The sequence below is a fragment of the Microtus pennsylvanicus genome, chromosome 11 (assembly GCF_037038515.1).
Source record: "Microtus pennsylvanicus isolate mMicPen1 chromosome 11, mMicPen1.hap1, whole genome shotgun sequence".
NCBI classification, from domain to species: domain Eukaryota; kingdom Metazoa; phylum Chordata; class Mammalia; order Rodentia; family Cricetidae; genus Microtus; species Microtus pennsylvanicus.
Window position 1 is genome coordinate 68,253,474 of NC_134589.1, and position 21,095 is coordinate 68,274,568.

Genomic DNA, 21,095 nt, shown 5'->3' on the forward strand with positions numbered 1-21,095 from the left:
GGACAGTGGCCAAGCAATCCTGCTTCCTTTTGGTTTGCTGGACTGTATTGGTCTTGACTTTTGCATCCAAAGAGGGTATGTAAGCTGGCCCTGGTGGGCTTGGGGGGGGTGCTCTTTGAGGCTCAGGGAATCTTATGCTTGAGGCAGACACTATTGTTCCAAAAGGAGAAATATGTGACTATTGGAAGATTTTAGTGAAAGCATGGGACCCCAGAATCATATCAGATAAGAAAGGGTAAGATGTATCATCGCCACCTCTCCCACTTGTGAAGCTTGCCTCTGAGGGCAGCATCTTCAGCCTCTCACCCACATCTGAAACATGATAGCCCATGTACAGGGAACTGCCTTGGACTGTCAGGGACAGCGGTTTAGTGGACTAGGAGAGGAAACGCGGGGGAGGCCAGACTAGCAGCAGGAAGCTGGTATGAACAGTGGGGGTCAAGCACTCATGCAGGAAGTGGGAGAAAGGTGCAATCTGGGTCTTCAAAGTCATGGCCATTGCTGGTCGGTGAAAGTGGCTAAGTTAGCTGGTCTGGGGTAGACCCACTGTCTCAACACTGTGGGGCTTGCAGAATTCGAACTAGAAAGCCAGCACGTTTTGGCAACGAATGTGAGAGAGGGCGGAATGTTCTGAGAAACCTGGGTGGGGGTCTCTTTCTTGTTGAGTCTGACACAGGTGGTCCCCTAAGGCTGGCTGGGTTGGGCCTCTTCCTATTGCAGAGACAGGAGGGGCTGACAGAGCCCTCTGTGAGTCTGCATTATGGAGAGTGTGTAGATGAGGGGATGGGAATGAAAACACTAGGGAAAAGGGCTCTCTTGCAGTGTGGTGACAGGGGCTGAGGCATCAGTGCCGACTGCTCCTGCAGAAACACAGCCTTAGGGCTCTGGATGGATGGCACTCATGGCTTCTGGACGGAACCCAGAGGCTGCCTACACCTTACCGGGAAAGCCTGGCCTGCCCTGGGTCTGGACTTCTGCTGGTGCGTTAGGCATCCTTAATAACGTGTTGCCTTTCTGTGGTGAAGAGCAGGCACATGGGGCTCAGCTCGGTCTCTTGGGGTCCCAGCGTGGATTTTAACATGGTGGTTATGGACTGCACTTGGGCCAACACAATGGTGCAGAGGGGTGCTATTTCTTGGGTGTCTATTTTTTCTGCACATGGGATGTACCGTTGGGACCCTCTCCCCTCGGAGACTTGGCCTAAGGCAGGGAAGAATATAGCTGGACCTTGGAGAGCATCTCTCTGTGTCCTCACATCTGAGATTATAAAAAAATTAGTTTTAATCAAAAAATTCCAAAATAAAGCAAGTGATTTCCCATCCCCCAAGGTGTAGTAAGTTTCAGAGGCTCTCCCTCAGGGGTATAGCACTCGGCTGGAAAAGCAAGCAAGCAGCGTCCAGGACGGAGCATGTGAGGTCCCCAGCAGGGGTAGGAGGCTAGCCTGCTAAGAGGGACAGCCCTGCTCAACCCTGCTGCCGGGGCTACTCCTGCAGGGCACTGGCTGGGGCTGGCGGGTTAGGATAATGACTATGTGAAGGCAACGGACAGAAGTGTCAGCCTGGGCAGCAGGATCCCTCGCTTCTGTGATGTCCCCAGGTGACGTGGTGTGCAGCCAGGAACAGAGATGATTTCCTTGCACACAGCAGCAGCATGTGTTCTCGCCACGGCTCAAGGCGTTACATCATACTTCTGAATGGAAACCCCCGGATCTTGGTTGCTGTGTGTACCTTCTACTAGGGAACTTGCAAGGAGATCAGTGTCGAACCACAAAGCGAAGTACAGGGTTTGGCTTTTTTTGTCTGTGAAAATGTACAGTGCGCCTGGTCGAGGCTGTGGTGTCAGGACTAAGGTGGTACTCCTGGACCCGAGCTCGGTTCCTTCCTGGACCCTTTCATACCTCCCCGACCCACACCACTGCGGCCGCACCCTTTGCGCCCGACACCTCGCATCTCAGGGCGTTTCGTCTCCCATTGATCAGGAACAGCGACTCTTGAGCGGGCGTGAGGAGGTACTGTCCAAAGAGCCCGCTGTCCCTCAGGATTCTGCGAGGTCCACCCCAGGGTGGGGCTGGCCCGGTGGGTGGCTCCTTTAGGTTCTTCAGCCTCCCCATCTTCCCGGTAGACAGCTCGAGGAACAGCAGGTCCGGCTCCTTGTCGAGAGTGGCGTAGGCGTTGTACTGATTGCCTTCCGTGAAGGAATGCTGAAACGCCAAGTCTGAGACGCCCGGGCTTATTTTGAGGTCATATAGGGTCTGGATTTCCCCCCGCACTGTGACCTCCTGCACGTGTAGCCAGGGGCCCTTGTTGGAGACACTGACGATGAAGCGTCCATCAGGGGACACGTGGGGGGTGCCTGTGACGTCAGTGTTAGGGCCCAGCACCGAGTCTGTGACACTGTCAATGAGCAGCTGTGGGCTGGTGGAGGTAGGGGTGTCCTGCCGGCACTGCACGAAGAAGTAGCCGCCCAGGTGGGTGTGTGCCATGGCTTGAGGCGTGCAGCTATGGTGCTTCAGGCTGATGGTCTTGAGGGGCATCAGAGTCTCCAGGTCAACTTTGTGGACGGCAGGGTCAGATTTGTTGAAGATGAAGCCAAACCTGGAAGGAGAGCAGTGGAAGTCAGAGAGCCACGGGTCGGAGAGTAGGAGGTCGCTGTTGGGGGCAGGGGATCTGTCATTTGTTTTAAATGATAGCATCCTAACGCTTCAGTCATCTAATGGTCTACTAATAAGATCTATCATTCTGCAGGGGATGTCTATACTCTTCAGTCACGTACAGTTGAATATAATGTTTGTGGATTTGCATGTTTGCAAAACCCACTCATCCTTGGAAAATGCTTTTGAAGGGCAGGAGAATGACCCTCAGTGGCTTCTCTCTGGAGGTGACTTTGGGTCCACTTCCCTAGCTCGGTTAGCTGGGATGGAGATCTGGGTTTGCAGGAAAAGACTGACTCTTGCCTGTCACGAGGACACTTGTCAATGTGCCTGCTCCTGAGCTGTCTGGAAAGTCATAATTCGAAGACACAGCTAAACAAGGACAGAGTTCCTATTTATGGTCCTGATGTTGGGGGAGGAATCCATAGTGTAGTCTCCCCTCTGGCATCCATGATGTGGGCAAGAAGAACCTCAGGGCAACTTTTGCCCCAGATGTCACTTGGCCTGGTGCTGCTGGGATGCCCTTTGGTTGCAGAGCCCAGGACCTTGCCTCTCTGAGCCTCAGGAACTCTATAAAATAGAGCGCTGCTCTTCCCAGGATAGGTGGGAAGATCAGATCCGAGAGGGAGCTCAAGCAGATGGGACTTGAGCTGCTCTGGCTTTCTGAAAGTCTGTTGGAGACTGACTGCAAGTATAGGAAAGTCTGACTCCAGGAGGGACGTCCCCCGAGATCTGCACCTAGTGTCTGGCTCACAAAGGCCTTCGGTGCTGAATGCATGTACCTAAAGGAATAGGAGAATCTGTTTCTATAATTTTCCCTGGAGAAAAAAAGGCATCTCCAGAGTGGACAAAATGTCCCAGACATTAACTTTAAAGCATCCATAAAGGGAGAAGATGATGCTCTTAAGAGGAACTTAAGAGCCACTCAGGAGCATCTACACCTCACGGCTCCTGGCTGGAGTCCTGGTAGGGGTCTCATGTATGCATTTGAGCCCTGAGGCTCTGCAGGAACTGAGTTCTGAGGGAGGCTATTGTCCTCTTAAGGTGCCCAGCATCAGTGTGAAAAATGAGTCATTTCTTCTTGAAGACTGAGTCTGATGTCAGTTCACAGAGGCATACAAAGTGAGGTCTTTGGGGACTTGATGACACAGCAGGGGACATTTGCAGAGCTTGTGGGAGCTCTAGGAAATGAGAAAGGAAGGAGAGGGGCCAGTCCCTAAAGACTCTGGGGACCGTGAACTCTCTTTAATTAGAAGGTATGCTTAGCAGGGCGACCAGGCTCTGGGTCTGCTTTGCCAGAGAGGGAGGCAGATCAGGAAGTATTGGGAGGGAGAGAGGGGCGCATGACTGCCCAGGTAGATGGGGACTGAGCATGGCCTGCAGGGGTGGGGAGACCAGTCCTACCTGACGTGGTTGATGATGAGATTGGTTGGGGGTATGAAGAAGTCGTCCACTCCTGCAAACGGCGTTCGGATGAGGTGCTGGCCCTGGCCAGCACTGGCTTCGGTGATCACCTGTAACACAGAGAGGGGTTATTGTGGGGGTCCATTCAGGAGCAGGCTGGAGAGCTGGACATGTGCATGTTCAACTATAGACCCCACAGATGGTGAGATATATGGTGGACAAACCCTAGTCTCAGGAAAGGGACAGGAGCCAAGTGGGAGCTGTTTGGGAACGTGGAGATTGGGCACCTTTTCTTCCTGGGGGAGGAAGTAAAGGCCCAGACTGGCCACCCCTCTTCAGTCCAACCTGGCTATCTGCTTCTTGTCTTCCTGCAGGAGGGTGGGGTGAAGACCTAGGGAATGGTGCTGGGGTTTCCAAGGAAGAGTCCCTCCAGAGTAAGGTAACATATTCAGAGACAACTCCTTTGTGGACAGGCGCTTCTAGTGTTTGCATCTCTGCTCAACCCCAGGGAAAGGGGGAGAGAATGAACAATGGACTGATGTACTAGGAAATTATTGCACACATTTAGTGTTTCTGAGTATTTGTTTGTATGGGGCAAGCACGAGTGTGTGCACAGGTGTGCATATGCTAATGGAGGCCAGAGGTCAGCGTCGGGTATCATTTCTCATGTGCTGTCTACTTGGTGTGTTTGAGCCAATGAGCTGTAACTCATCACATAGGCTAAGTTGGCTGGCTAGTAAGCCCCAGGGCCCTGCTAGTTCCTACCTTCTCAGCACAGGATTACAAGTGTGTATCACCATGCCTGACTTGTTTTTATTTTTTTTAAATGTGGGCTCTGGGGATTGGAAATCCAGCCCCATGCTTTGCACAAACTGGATCATGGTTGCCTCTGTTTCCCCACAGGCAATGCTTTTGCCCTGTAGACTTGGCAAAAAGCAAGCAGGTCTAACCCCTGGTGTGTGTCCCTGGTGTGTTGAGTCGGGGCAAGGATAGCTTGGTGGTGGGAGAAGTTAGTCTAAGAGGTTAGACTAAGGGTGAGTCAAAACTGGGTGCCCCGTGGGAAGTCACTTGGTTAAGGGCTATTCAAGGCAGCCCATGACCCCCCCGCCTTCTGTACAGGGTCATCGATCCATAGGTTTTAGGCCACTGCCTGGAAAGGTAGATCTATACTACCGCATGGGCTTGGCCAGCTCACAGGCAATTTTAGCTCAAGGGCACTAGGGACAGGAAGCTGACCTCCAACTCTCAACCAACAAAGGACACGTTCTTTTTTTTTTTTCTTCATCATATTGTGGCCATGGCAGTAACAGAAAGGATCCAGGTTTTGGTTTTTTTTTTTTTTTTTTGCCAATGCCAGCCTACAGGACAAGGGCAGCCGCAGGAGGGGCCTGCTGAGCACACAGCTTGCAGCACTGAGCACTTCTGCCTTGGAGGAAGGGGGTCTGCCTTCTGGCTGTCACTTTCATGACAGAGCAAACAGCAGCTGGCTGGCCTGTTCAGGCAGGTTTGAGGCTGGGATCTTTGTGTACCTCCATGCTAGCCTTGGGGGTGAGGGATGTCAGCAGGCACGGTGCTGGAGCAGAGGGGTGCACGCTGTGATTTCTGGTCCCCAAGGGGTTTGGAAGTTGCGAGGAGCAGGCTTTCCTGTGATTTTTCTATTTAACAAATGGCAGCATGATGCTTTCTTGACAAGTTCATGGGAGAAAAGCTCATAGAACTGGGCATTAAGAAAATACAAGGATTAGACACTGTGTCTACGAGCGTCTCTGGGAAATGTGGCTGAGCGTTCCAAGGCAGGGTGCAATCGCTGCTTGATACCAGGCCTGTCATTTCAGCTTATAATAGAGATGGAAAATTACAGGCTGTCATCGGTCAGTGTCATTCACGCCTCACCACCCTGACACCCTATATTCAGAGGTGACTTCATCAAACACAGCCCCATGGACCATTGAGCTGACACAGTGTGTCAACCTTATTTCTCTGAGCCCTGAGGTTCTCTTGCCCTGGCCTTGGGTCCTGGCACATAGCTGAGCCCCCAGATGCCACAGAGATAATTCTGAAGATCTCCTAGTTCTGTGGGCTCAGCTCAGGAGAGAGCCACAGATGGCCTAGTAGCATGAGGGGCTATCTGGATAGAAGGGAGGTGACAAATGCTGAGCATCTCTTAGGTGGATGAACAATGCCTGCTGAGAAGTAACATCTAGGGGGACAAGCTAGAGGCACTGAAAGCTGGGCCCGGAGTAAGAACTGGGTAGAATTGGTGATGATGCCTTAGGAGGTGAGCGTGGGGATGGGCTTCATGCATGGACTCACTTCCACACAGCCAGGGCAGAATTTAACAAATACCCGAATAATGACTATTTAGAAGGAATGGTAGAGTATGCTTCTACTGCTTTTCAAGGATCAACAACCCGATCTTTGCCCACACCTGCAGCCTTTTTCATTGCTTGTGTTTTAGATTTGGGGTACGGGGTCTCACTATCTATCCCAGGCTGGCCTTGAACTCCCGATCTCTCTGTTTCAACATCCAGAGTTTCAGTGCCATAGGTGTGCATGGCTATGTACAGCTTTTCATCTGTATTTAGGCACATTATTTAAGTTATTTAAAAAAAATTGTGTGTGTGTGTTTGTGCATGCACGCATGTGTGTGTGTGTGTGTGTGTGTTTGTATGCGTGCAGAGGGCAGAGGAGGGCATCAGGTCTCTTGGAGCGCAGGTCGTAGGTGGCTATTGGTCTCCTGACAAAACTCAGGTCCCTCTGCAACAGTGGCAAGGACCCAACTGCTGAGCCCTCTCTCCAGCACCCGGGCTGCTTTCTGGTTATCAGATAGCACAGCCCACAACATCTAATTTTACAAAACCTTCGATTAGTGAAATACTTTTGTATCTATATGTACGTGCAAGAATTCTACTAGATGAGCTGTCTCCTATATATTAAATTAGCTCTTTGTCTGTGTCGATGGATTTTCCTCCTGTGTTATTTTCTCTACTTGGTATGTACGATTTAGGCCTATCTTTGATCAAGCTATATTATATTTAATCATTGCTTTATGCGTTTAGTTACATTGTCAGGCACATAACTATTCATCATCATGAAAGTCTCTCCTGCTGTCCACAGCTTTTCAGTTCGAAGCCACCTCACCCGGTGCTCGCATTCTCTCTCCCGAGCATCCCTTTGATCAACTGCTATCACTGTTTCAAGTCTTGAGGTCTCTCCTTTTATAACTTCTACTGTAATTCTTTATTTCTTTCATGTCTTCCGCCCCTTTTGGTAATGGAGACTAAACCTAGGACCTTGTATGTGCCAAGAAAACATTCTAGCAGGGAGCTGCGTTCTAGGAAATGCACACATGCACATGTGCAGGTCAGAGGTCAGCCTTGAGTGTTCTTACACCCTCCTTTGAAAAATTAAAATATACTTTAGATATTTATTTTTCGTACAAGACGTTTTTGCCTGCTCATGTGGGTGTGTACCGTGTGCATGCCTGGTGCTTGTGGAGGTCAAAAGAGGGAGGGCATCAGACCCCTGGAACTGGAGGTACGGATAGTTGTGAGCTACCATGCTGTTGGGGACCAGATCTAGGTCTTTAGCCAGAGCAGCCAGTGCTTTAACCACTGAGCAACCTCTATAGCTATAGATCTCCCTTATTTATTTTTGAGGCAGTTTCTTGAATTGACCGGAATTTGCTCTGCAGGCTGGGCTGGCTGGCTAGAGAGTCCCAGGAACCATCCTGTCTCCCCAGAGCCTCCAGCTTGGTTTTGTGTGAGAGCCTGCAGGAATGAATGTGGGGGTCGGTTTCTCTCCCTCTGCTGTGAGTTCTAGAGACAGAACTGCTGGAGCTTATGTGGAAGGTGTCTTCACTTAGCTGTCCTGCTGGCACCATATTAATTTTTTAGCCCCATGGGCTGGGGTGTGGTCAGGTCACAGTGCTTGCAACACAAGCACTATAGTGACTGAGCTATTGCTCTGCCCCATTTCTTGTTCTTTTTTTAGGCAAGGGCTAAGTTGCCCAGGCTGGCTTTGAACTCACTTTACTATCCAAGCAGGCCTTGAATTCATGACCCTCTTTCCTTGACCTCCTGAGTAGCTGTGTCAGCGTCGCCAAGCTTGGCTTTATATTTCTTAGAAACAAATTATATCAAATAATTTTCTTCTTAAAGCCCCATCAAACCATTCTATTTATTTATTTATAAATATTATTTATAAATGACAGGGTCTCTCTCAAGTAGCCCAGGCTAGCCTCCAGTTCACTGTGGAGTGGAGGCTGACCTTGGACTTTTGATCTTCGCGCCCCTACTTCCCAAGTTCTGAGATTACAGACATACACTGCCATGTATGGTTTTCTGTAGTTCTTGGGAAGGAATCTGGGGTTTTGTGCTTGTCAGAGAAGGGCATCACCTATAGTTACACCCCATACCCATGGCACATCTTTGCCTTTAAAAAATACAGTAGGCTGGAGAGATGGCTCAGGAGTTAAGAGCACTGGCTGTTCTAGAGGACCTGAGTTCAGTTCCCAGCACCCATGCAGCCGCTCACGAAGCTGTCTGTGATTTCAGTTCTAGGATGTCTGATACCCTTGAACAGACATCCAGGCGAAACAACAATGCACATAAAAACATCATTAAAAAAATTTTAGCCAGGTGGTAGTGGTTCATGCCTTCAACTCCAGCATTTGGGAGGCAGAGGCAGGCAGAGGCAGGCAGATCTCTGTGAGTTGGAGGCCTGCCTGGTCTACAGAGTGAGTTCCAGGACAGACAGGACTATAACACAGAGAAACCCAGCCTCAAATTACCAAACCAAGCCAAAAATAAAAAGAGATAGTTGGAGAAATAGGATATTCATGCTCCAGCATTTTCCCCACCCTTCTTATCCCAACAAAGTGAGACTTACATGTTCACTCTGCCCTGCCTCCACCCACTATTGATTACAATAAGTGACACTTAGTATATATTTTTATTTCTCTTTCAGGCCCCAAGTCTCCGGCTTTACTTAGTACATACATTTCCAGGTGTTTCCCTCCTTAGTCCTCAGTGCTGTGCCTCCTCTCTCTCTACACTGTGATAATGTCTCTCTCTACACTGTGATAATGTCTGGCTCATCTGATGCTTGCTTTATATCTTCCCTTGATGTCCCCTCATGTTTCTCTAGTGCTGAGACCCTGGGTGCTCACACAGCCTCTTGTCTTCCCCAGTAAGTAGGGTCTTTGCTGGGACAAGACTTCGAATGCTCAGCTCTTTGCTATTCCAGATTTTCAGCTACTGTTACAGGGGGTGGGGAAATCTAATGTCAACCTGGTTGTCTGTTTTTTATGGGTGATTTGTTTTCCAACCCCAAAGGGCTTCCCTTGTCAGAGTTTCTTTCTTGGAGTTCTAGAATTTTACAAAGAATTAACAAGAGATATATTGCTTCTCATCACTTAGGACTGGGATGTGTAGAGCCCTCTCTTTGAGAATGAGTGTGTGCATACATGCACACACCATGGCGCATGTGGGGGGGGGGAGGCAGAGGACAACTTTGTGGAATCAGTTCTCTTCTTCCACATTTACACAGCATCTGGGGATTTGAACCCTGGCACTTAGGCTTGTGTGACAACACCCTTACTCTCTGAGCCCTCTCTCCAGTCCTAGATCTTGTTGAACCCACATGATTACAGTTCTTTTTTATTGAGATTGGGTTTTTCTGTGTAGCCCTGGCTTTCTTGGAACTCACTTTGTAGCCCAGGCTGTCATCCAACTCAGAGATCCAGCTTGCACCACCACCACCCGGCATCATTACAGTTCTTTGACTCAACAATTATATTCCAAACTTGTTAGATTCCTTTCTTGATAGTCTCACTATATCTCCCTGGTTGTCCTGGAACTCACGGACATCCTTCTGCCTCAGAGTCCCAAGTGCCGGGATTATAGGTGAATAGTATCATGCCTAGCATATTTAATGTTTGATTCTATTCCAACTGTGACCCTCCTCTCTGGGTGTTACAGGATCCTGCCCCACATCTCCAAACCTTCATAGGTTTTTCTCTTCAGGAAGATTTCCTTTTTCTTTCAGGCTACTTCATAAGGATACATTTTTTTTCTTTCTAAATCACTTAGTTTTAAACTTGGAAGCTGGTTTCATTCATTTTTAGTTGAAATAAGACCAATTTTCTGGTGACCCCCTCTTTGGATTTCATTCTTAGTGTTCTCGGGAAATCTGTCCCTGTTGTGGTTTGGTTGTGCCATGGCCCCCACACACTTATGGGTTTGAACACTTGGTCTTCATCTGGTGACGCTGTGTTGGGAGGTGACACATCACTGGAGAAAGCAGGCTGCTGGAGGGAGGGAGGACCTTGATGAGTACAGCCTTACGCTGTTTATGGTACCCTTGTCCACATCCTAGCCACTGAGATGTGAGCAGGTAGCCATCCCCTCCTACTGCCACACCTGGGAGGCTTTCCTGCTGCTGTGATGGGCTGTTCCCGCAAGTGGTTCAGAGGGCATTTGGTGACAGAGAAAAAGGAGTAAGAGAGTCTCCCGCAGTTCTTCCAGCTCATTTTCTGTTCTCAGCGACCTTTATTTTGGCTCCAGGACCTTTGGTAAGCTCTTTGCATTGTCAGGGTCACTGGAACTTCCCTCTTGGGTCCAGCAAAGGCTGGGAGGAGAAGAGGGCTGAGCTGTCTCCATGTACTTCTGTGGGTTCTAAAGACAGTCAGCCCTAGTGGCCCAAATCATTCATGGGCATGCAATGCGTTAACTCCTCCCTGTATGCAGAAGGTTCTGTGTACTGCTTTTTAGGAGAACAGAGTTGACCATCAAGTGACTTTTTCATAGGGCTTAGTGGATCCCTGGGGAGAGAGGCAGGGCCAGGTAGTGTCAAACCTCCCTAGCTGGTGTGGGGAGGATTTCTACAGATCAGCAGAGCCTAGCCTCTTCTCAGGAAGCAGGGGAGGTACAGTGTAGGGGCTTCAGAGCCATGCTGAGTGGGCCAGGACCATGGGCAGATGACTTAACTCTCTGTGGCCTAGCACACTGTGAGCACATAGTCTGTGAGTTTAAGCATGCAGGCTGCTGCCCCTGTTTATTGGTTACAACTATAGTTTCAATAGAGTGTGTCTCCACCGAACTCATGTTGTGCCATGGCCGCCAATGCTGTGACGTTGAGAGGCGGTGGGACCTTCTTGGGCTCTATCGGTTCACAGATCTCTCTTCTCCTGAAGATATTAATGCAGCCCCCTAGGATGGGTGAGTTCTCACAAGAATGGGAGCATCGTGCCCCTCTCTTCACCTGCTGGCACGTGTACCCTTTCTTCACCCATCTGCTTCCCTTTTCATGTCCACCGTGATGGCGGGCGGCATTGCTGCCCCTCCTGCCAGAAGCTGACCAGATAGGGCTGCTTGGTCTCAGAGAAAACCGTGAGAGAAGATAGATCTTTTCCTTTTTACATCACCCAGCTTCAGGCATTGTGTTGTAACAACAGAGAATAAATGGAAAAAAAACCCACATTTATGGCTTAGCACTGCTGTCTAGATGGTCTGCTCATTCAAAGGAGAAGAAAATCCTGTCTTCCTCTTTGCTGTCTGGACTCTAGAGACATCCTATCTGTCCCTAAGAGCTACTGAGTCAGGAGAAGCAGGTGTGATACAGCTGGGTAGGGACTGGGTTGTCATGAAATTAGAATTTGATTCATTTTACATTCTTTTCAGCTGCAGTCCTGGTTGAAGATGCCCTGTGAATTGCCTAATGGGAACATTGCTTGGAGGCAGTTTCTGGCTTCCTTCTAGTGGTATAATAAAATATTCGGACTTAAAGAAATTTAAGAAGGAAAAGATTTATTTGGCTCATACTTCTGAGTCACAGTTCCTCTTTGAGGGAAGTCAAGGCTAGAACTTAAGCAGGAGCCTGGAGGCCGCTGCTTGCTGGTTTGGGTACATGCTCATACTTGGCTAGCCTTCTTAAACAGCCTAGAACCACCTGTATAGGGAATGGTGCCTCCCACAGTGGACTGGATCCTCTACTTCAATTTAACAATTAAGACTATTCACCCATGGGCATGCCTATGGGCCACTCTGCTCTAGACAGTTTGTCAACTGAGAGTTTCTTAGATGGGCAGGTAAAGCTTACTCATACTGTTTCCTGCTTCCTTCTCAAGCCTTTGTGGAAACAGTTTGAATAGATGGCCACCCAGGGGAGCACAGGACAATGGTTTTATTGCAACAGAATCCTGCTAGAGGCTGCGTGTCAACTTCAACATACTCCACGTACCTGCAGGCTTGGCTGGGACTTGTGCACGTCCCCCCAGCTCAGGACCCACACTTGGTCATGTGACTTGTCGTAGGACAGCTTAGCTGGCAGAGGGTCCACACCTATGGACTTGAAAAGAAATAGTGACAAGTTGGTCATTGCTGAGGCTGACACGATGCTCATTCTGGACGTTCACGTATGTGGTTATTTCACTAGGGAAGCTGGCCTCGAACCCTTGCCCATTATCCTGCTTGGAAACCTAGTGTAGAAGTCGTCCCATGGGCTTTGTCCTCAGAGGACAAGCGACTCAATGAGTTGTCTCTTTGAAGAACTTAGTTTCTTGCTTATATCTCACCTAAAGTATCCTAGGGACAACTCAGGAAGAGACTGAGCACAGAGGCTCTAAGACTTCCACTCAAGAGCCAGCCCTGGGGACTCTTTTTAGTCTTCCTAGAGCCTTAGGGGCCTCTTGGACCCTCAGCATCCATCCGGGTTCTGGTGGGTTGGTCCTTTCCCAGGATCATCTGAGTTGCTACCCAGCTCTGACCTTTGTCCCACCCTGTGCAGCCTCTTTGTCGCACATCCAGCAGTTGAAGGCTCTGGACTCAAGACATCAAGCAGGTACACACTCCCTTTTTAAATGGCAGCAGCTGAAAGTCTGCTACTTGCTGAGGCCATAGCTTCTCCCAAGGCCCTGGCACAAGAATGCTCTTTTCCTTTTAGAATGTAGATCTCTTAAAAAATTATGTGTATGTTGCATGTGAGTTCAGATGCTTGAGGAGGTCAGAAAGAAGGTTTTGGACCCCAGAACTGGAGTTACAGGTGGTTGTGGGTCACCTAATGTGGGTGGTAGGAACTAAGCTCAACTCCTGTGCAAGATCAACAAGTCCTCTCCACCGCTGAGCCATCTCTCCAGCCCCACAGTGCAGCTTTTATACTACAAAAATCTTCTTTAATGATCTTTAATAATGGACTGTGAACCACCAGCTCTTTTCATAACCCCCATGCTCAGTGAAGAGGCAGACACAGGTTCTCCGCCATCTTTTCTGCCCAATTGGCCACCAAATTTGATGCCTTCAAATCCATATGGGTGAGCCCTATCTTAGGGTTACTGTTGCTGTGATGGAACACCATGACCAAAGCAACTTGGGGAAGGAAAGGGCTGACTTGGCTTAGGCTTCGATATCACTATTCATCATAGAAGAAAGTCAGGACAGAAGCTCAAACAAGGCAGGAGCCTGAAGGCAGGCGCTGATGTAGAGGCCATGGAGGGGTGCTGCTTACTGGCTTGCTCCTCATGACTTGCTCAGCCTGCTTTCTTATAGAACCTAGGACAAACAGCTCAGGTGTGTCCCCACCCATGATGCACTGGGAATTCCCCCATTGATCACCAATTAATAACTGATAGGCAGCTTGCCTACAGCACCATCTCATGGAGACATTTTCTCAGTTGAGGCCTCCTCCTCTCCTCTCAGATGGCTATAGTTTGTGTCGAGCTGATATAAAACTAGCCAGCACGTGTCCCCAAATCCCTTTCTCCATGGTTTCAATGACTTTTCCTCCACTTCCTTCACCATTATAGCTTATACCTCATCAACATAATTTCTGAAATTTCACTTTCATCCATATTCTAGCTTTGTTAGTCCATGGGAGAAAATGACCATCTTTGTCCACACAAACTTTGCTAAATAGCTGTCTTTTGAGCCCCCTACCTGCTTCTCATTTTCTGCTCCCATCCCTGTGGTGAGGTGTCCCAGGCCTCCTCTAAAGTTCATTTGTCACTTCATGACCCTCCTCTTAGCATTGCAGGACGTTATGTGTTCACAACGGCCTTTTAGAGATACTCCATTGGCCTCCCTGGCTTCTCCACTTCCTCCTGACCAAGAGCTGCTATGTCTCAGGTCTTCTCTGTTGAGGATCTCACCCACATGTGCAGAACTGAACTTGCGATTTCACTCCCTGCTGCTGAAATGTGTTCCCTCTTCTATCCCCACTGTCCCTAGAGTCTCGCTTCTGATAACACCTACCTGAGTCCCAAGGAGAGTCCTAATTACTAGCCTTGACTGACCCTCAAGGGTGATGTAGCCTCCTGTGAGCCCTGCATGTCTCCCCGCTTCCGCTTATTGTGGTGGTCAGTGTTCACTCTCATCTGGACTGGTTTTGGAAATCCCCCGGGAGACACACCTCGAGCTACACTTATGAGCGTGTTCTGGAGAGGAGAATATGAGCCTTCCACAGCCTGGGCTCAAGGCTGACTGGAAAGGGAAGCAGGAGAAGGCGTTCTGAGAACCAGCATCCATCTATCGCCTTCTTGACTGTGGACTCAAGATGGCCAGCTACTTCCCACTGGAGATGCTTGCTGCTGGGACAGACTGGACCCTCTCCCTTCAGCTGCTTCGTGTCAGGCATTTGGTCACAGCAACAAGACAAGTAACTGGTACATTTACCAAAGGCTCAGGCACCTAGCGCTGCCGTAATCCTACTTGGAGGTTTTCGTGCCACAGTAATGCTATCATCTGAGGAAGTTAACGGCTGAGCCATCTTCCAGTCCTTCAACTTTTTCGTTAAAGATCTCTCTCCACTCATCCTACTTATTATCAGAATTTCCTAGGTGTTAGACAGTAGCCATTGTCTTCCCTTCCCATCCCTTCCTGTGAGATTTCATGCTCTTACTCAGTGCTGTGGGAGAGGGAGCTGAAGACTAAGCCAGACATTGATTAAACTCAGCACGGGATTTCCCATAGTCTCGCTATGCTGAGCTGCTGGAGTCTGGCAGGAGCAAGAGCCTGAGTTAAAAGCCCCAGGATTAGGGGATGGACTGAGCAGACTTGGCCCTAGAGAAATTTTAAAATGATCAACTTGCTCCTCTTTCTGCCTAGCTCATGAAAGGGTAAATCCTTTCCAATGGATGACAGCCATTTAAACACTTTCCAACTTAAAAATACGTAGACTGTTTAGATTAAAAAAAAATCGCTAGGCATTTCAAGAGGCAGATGTCTTTTTAGTATTCAAAATCATAATGTGAAGGGCCACAAGAAGACAATTAAGAATTTATTTGCAGCCAGGGATGGGTTGGGGTGGTGGCACATGACTTTAATCCTAGCACTCTGAAGGCAGGCTGGTCTCTGTGAGTTTGAGGTTTGTCTGGTCTACAAAGCAAGTTCCAGGACAGCCAGAGCTGTTACACAGAGAAACCCTGTCTCAAAAAACCAAAACCACAAACAACACCAAAAAAGAATTTGGGAATTAAATAGAAAATTTGAAGCTAAAAATGAATTTCTGATATAACCAGAAACAGAAGGAGAAGGTAGGATTAGCAAACTGAAAGACACACTGTAGGACTTACAAGACTGAAAGAGGAGAAGATGTGGGTACAATGGAAAGGCAAACATTTTAAAGACAGGCTCCTCAGGAAGAAAGTGAGCACGGGACAGCAGAATATTTAAAGACATAATTGCTGAGAATTTTCCCATCTGTTAAATGTTCAGTCCACAAACTCAAGAGCCTCTGGAGACCTCTAATTAGAATAAATACAAAGATCTCCATATGAGAAACATTGCAGTTAGAGTACTAACCAGAGAGGAACTCAGAGAAGGAGAGAGGGAAAATACAGTTGGTTCAGCAACAGGGGAAGATATGGATGGCATCTTAAAATGCTGAAGGAAAGTAACTGTCAGCTAGAATTATTCAGAAATAAAGAGAAAGTATTTTCACATCAAACAAAACTGAGATCTGTTGCCAGCAGAAGAACTAATAAAAATGGTCTCATTCCAACACTTTGGAGGCTGAGGCAGGAGGATTGTGAGTTTAAGGCTAGCCTGGGCTATGGAGTGACACGTTGTCAGAACAACTACCACCTACCTCAGTAATAAAGTGGACTAGAAAGTAAATATTTGGGTAAATATCAGTGATTGCCTGGATATATGTATGTATATATATTCATACACAATAACAATATATAATAATACAAAAGGCAGCAAGAAGGTTAAAGGAGTTAGTATTTTACCATTGTTGAGGAAATGAAGTGTGATGGTTAGTGTTAACCTTTATTGCTGTAGGATATTTGGACACTGTGAAGTATTGCTGTGATTGGTGTAATAAAAACTGAACAACTTATATAGCTAGGCAGGAGAGATAGAAGGGACTTCCTGGCAGAGAGAGGAAGAGGATGATCGAGACCCACAGGAGATGCTGTGGAGATGTAGAACAAGCCAGACACACAGAATGGGAGAGAGGTAAAAGCCATGTTGTAGAACATAGACTTAAAAACATGGGTTAAAGTATAAGACCTAGTGTGACAAATTTAAGCTAAGGTCAAGCTTTAATAATTAATAAGTCTTTGTATCATTATTTGGGAGCTGGTGACCCAAAGGAAAGTCCTTCTACACTTTATATTTGATGTAAGTTAGAATCGTTTGGGAGAGGGGCAGCTGGGCATGCCTATGTCAGATTATCTTGATTATGATGTGGAAGCGGGATGTCCCTCCCACTGTGAGTAGCACCATTCTCTAGGCAGGGGATTCTGGATTAAGAGTGGATAAAGTGAGCTAAGCACAAGCATGCCTTTACTAATTCACTGTTTTCTGCTCTTTTTAAACTTTTTTTTAAAATTATCTTTATTTTATGTGCATCGGTGTTTTGCTGCATGTATCTCCTGGAGCTTGCTTGAATCATAGACTGTGGTGAGCTTCCATGTCAGTACTAGGAATTGAACCTAGGTTCTCTGGTAGTGCAGCCAGTGATTTTAATTGCTGAGCCATCTCTCCAGCCCTGTTCTCTGCTCTTAACCATCAATGTAACATGACTGGGGACATCAGCTTCCTACCTGATTCCTTGTAATAATGGACTGTAATCAGAACTATACTCTTTCTCCCTTACATCTTTTTGTCAGGATATGTTAGCACAGAAGCAAGAAAGGAAGCCAAGACACGAAGTAACAATTTGCATGTGATAGTATCAGTGTAAGGATGTGTGTTGTAGTCTCCATGATACTAATGTGACTTCAATAAATAGAGGGGAAAAAAAGCAGGATAAAACTCTTTGGCAAAGCCAAAATCAAGCAACATAAACAGTTTAAATAAGGTAAAAAACATGATAGGAACACTCAACTATACAAATTATATTAAATATAAATGGGTCAACTATTTTAAGTAAAAGACTAAGATTGTTAAGCTAGATAAAAACTTAGACGCTATGAAAGAAGATCTTAAATATAAGGCATAGAGAGGTTGGAAAGTAAAAGGATGGAAAATTGTAGCATGAGAATGGTAATTAAAATATGATTTAGCAGCCTGGCAGTGGTGATGCACACCTTTAATCCCAACACTTGGGAGGCAGAGGCAGGGGGATCTCAGTGAGTTCGAGGCCAGCCTGGTATGCAAAGCAAATTACAGGAAGCCAGGTCTGTTATACAGAGAAACCCTGTTTTGAAAAACCAATATATAATGGTTTAGCCATCCTAACATTATTTTTTAAAAAATAAAACAGATTCACAGCATTACCAGAGACAAAGTAAGAATGGATAGAACTCTTAGAAGCAGATAACTCTACAGCCACAGTGGATTTTGAAAACACACCTCAGCAGTTGATAGACCAGACAGACAAAACGAATCACCTGAGAAAGGCAATCTGAACAGCACAATGAATCAACTTGACAAAACTGACACATATTAAATAGCTCATCTAATACCAGAATACATGTTCTTGTAAAGTAAACACAAAACATTTATCAAAGTTTATCATGGGCTCTGTTTTAAAATAGGCTTTAGTATACTCGAAAAGATAAAAATTACTCAGTGTGTTTTCTGTTCATGGGAATCAAACTGAAAACCTGTTGTATATACCAGAACAAACCACAGCGCTGGCTATATCAAATGTTCTTAACACATATTTCACAGGGCAGGGCAGAGACCACTCTGCTGGTTGATTTCAGGTTAAGTTTCTAGTCGCAGTCCTTCAGTGGGTAATCACTATTGCCCAGCATTCCCTGCACCCGTGCCTGGTCAATCCAACCTCACACTTAGTTTTCATGATAATCTTCCTTCTGTTTTACTGAAAAAGGTATTCAAAAGACAGTAATCTACCTACTGTCCCCCGAATTGGTTGTTGTACCTAGGGGAGGAATATTTTCTTGGTTAAGGCTGGTGTCCTCATCTGTGTGCACTGGAGTCCACTACAGTCGTGTACTATGATATGTGTGGGAAGAGTGTGGAAACAGATATTCCAATAGCATACACACTCTGGCATAGCACTTCCTTGAAAACATTCTTTGGCACCCCTTCCTCATCTTTATACTTTTAGTTTTGTATTGAAATCCCTCTGTACAGCTGCCTGTGTTGATCTCTTTCCTGTCTGGTGATCTCAACCAGTTTTCTAGGTTTAATCAGGCCACAGGGCAATGATGCTCAAGTTGGCATCTCCAGCCTCCATCTTTCTTTTGACCTTAGACCTGCTTACTTGACATAGCTGCTTAAACATCTGACACCATTTTGTATTTTATCTCCCTCCCATCTGCTCCACGCTCTGCTCTCTACCTTGAAATGCATCTTGCTTCAATCCTTGCATCCATGACTTTATCTGTGGTCAAATTTTCCTCTGCCACCCCCTTACACAAATACCTGTGATTGCAGTTGGGGTCCACCTGAATCTTTCAGGATCTCCTGACTTGAAAAATCCTTAGCCATACCTATACTGTCCCCTTTGTTATATAAGGGAGCATTCTGTCTTCTGGGATGGAATGTCCTGAAGGCCATTATTTAACCTATCAAATGTTATAAATGATGTAACCATTCTATGCTCAAGCTAATGAAAGACCCACATAATGCTTTTTTTCTTTTGTCTTCATCCCCTCTCAAGCTTTACAGTTAACCATCAGAAAGAATTTTAGGAGGGCTGGAGAGATGGCTCAGGAGCTAAGAGTGCTTGCTGCTTTTCCAGAAGAGTGAAGCTAGGTTCCCAGTACTGCAGTAGGCTCATGACTGCCTGTAACTCCAGCGATAGAGCAGCTGGCGCTCACATGCATGCACACAGATCTAAAAACAACAAAGTGAGTCTGGTATTTTCTCATCATGGTCCTCTGCTACTGCCACCGTCTTGTGTCTGGAACAAGTTCCACCCATCCCTGCTCTGTCTTCTTGCCGTTCTTAAAGTAGCAGTTGTATTGATGCTCAGAAACCTTTTCATGACTTTCTCTTCTGCCTTGATCTTATTCTACAGCCCAGCTGGCCCCCAGGATCCTTGAGGGACTAGCTTCTGTTTATCTCTAAGCTCACTGTCTCCACTCTGGCCCTCATCACTGCACAATGGCTTCATGGCCTGGGTCCTAGGTGGCATTCAGATCTCGGCTTCTGTGCAGTGGTAAGACAATAGTCTTACAGTCCTGATGTCACATTAACCCTGGCTTTCCACCGCTCTTACGGCACCCTGAAACTTGGCTTTGCGTTCTGCCTCCCTGACTAAAATCGTGCACCAGGGACTCCAGTGCAATCATTCATGGCTATTTTTTTTTGCATTTACAATAATGATGGGCACATAGTAATCTATATTTGATAGACGGTTACACAGGAGTCTCTTTCCAGGCTAAGCTGGGGAGTGTGCACACAGCAGGGGTGGCTCTGGGATTCCAAGTCTTTCCCACTTCTTCCAAGAGCTATTACCTGTAAGACTTTCTGGGCTTGAACATCAACTACAAGGACTCTGTTCAGTGCTGGCTGGGCCACGTAGATGTACCGGTTCCTGACATTGACTGCAGATGCCCACTGGCAAGGCTGGGTGGCATCTCCTTCTCTGTGAGGACAGATTTCTTCCTGTAAGGAGACAGACAGCCATGTAATCTGTTCTTCTGCCCCCCTCCAACATCTTGGGGTCCCTCTCCCTTAACCCTCCTGGATCCCTTTTTCTCTCTTCCCAAACTCCTTGGGATTCATACACAAAAATGGCAGGCAAGCCCTGCCATTTCACTAATTATCACTCGACCCTCACCTTCCTCACCAAGGTCAACACTACATCATCGTGGGCTCAGTTGCGGATCTCTCTGTGTGGAATGGCCCAGGGTCCATTCCTGGATTTCTTCTCTAAAGCCCATTCCCTTGTTTATCTCATTGAGACCTACAGCTTTATGTACTGTCTGGACATTTACCACTCCCAGATTTGTGCATGCGTGTTTGTGTGTGTGTGTGTTCATATATGAACAAGTTTGCACAATGCCTGTGGAGGCCATGTCATCCCCCAAGGCTTTCCACCTTATTCTTCTATTACTATTTTTGAGATAGGGTTTCTCAGTGTCTTAGAGTTTATCAAATAGGTTAGGCTAGCTAGCCCATGAATCCGACAATCTGCTTGTCTCTGTTTCCCCAGGCTGGGATTACACACATTAAAAAAAAAAAAGATTTGCTTGCATGATTACATGTATACTACATGTGTGCCTGATGCCTCTGGAGGCCAGTAGGGGCATCGGATCTCTGGGAACTGGAGTTTCAGATGGTTGTGAACCACCATGTGAGTGCTGGGTCCCCTGCAAGAACAACACGTACTCTTAACCACTGAGCCATTTTTCCAGCCACGTCTCCTTTTAATGCGGGTTCAAGGATCGCTAACTTGGGTCCTCATGCTTGCAGGCAAAGTGCTTAACCGAGTTTCTGTCTTCAAGCCTCTTGTGTGGGCTCCACTCTTAATTGTTGCTGCCTCTTGTCTACCAATATGCATCTCAAATGTGCATGTCTAAAATCAACCTTTCATTCTTTTTCTCCAGTCTTGCTCATTCATTCTATACAAAACTAGGAGCTTGTTGCTTTCCTTCCTTCCTTCTGGTCCTTTTGTTTTG

The 21,095-nt window shown here is 47.1% G+C and overlaps 1 protein-coding gene across 1 annotated transcript in view; it reads right to left on the reverse strand.

Moving 5' to 3' along the window:
• Window positions 1–1,030: 1,030 nt before the first annotated feature.
• Window positions 1,031–21,095, reverse strand: part of Fstl4 (follistatin like 4) — a 421,500-nt gene continuing 401,435 nt past the window's right edge. The window contains exons 13-16 of the mRNA XM_075992673.1: window positions 19,930–20,079; window positions 12,296–12,403; window positions 4,055–4,164; window positions 1,031–2,594 (exon numbers count right to left, since the gene is read on the reverse strand). Coding sequence (XP_075848788.1) covers window positions 1,892–2,594; window positions 4,055–4,164; window positions 12,296–12,403; window positions 19,930–20,079 — 1,071 coding nt within the window. The 3' untranslated portion in view covers window positions 1,031–1,891. The remainder of the gene's footprint in view (window positions 2,595–4,054; window positions 4,165–12,295; window positions 12,404–19,929; window positions 20,080–21,095) is intronic.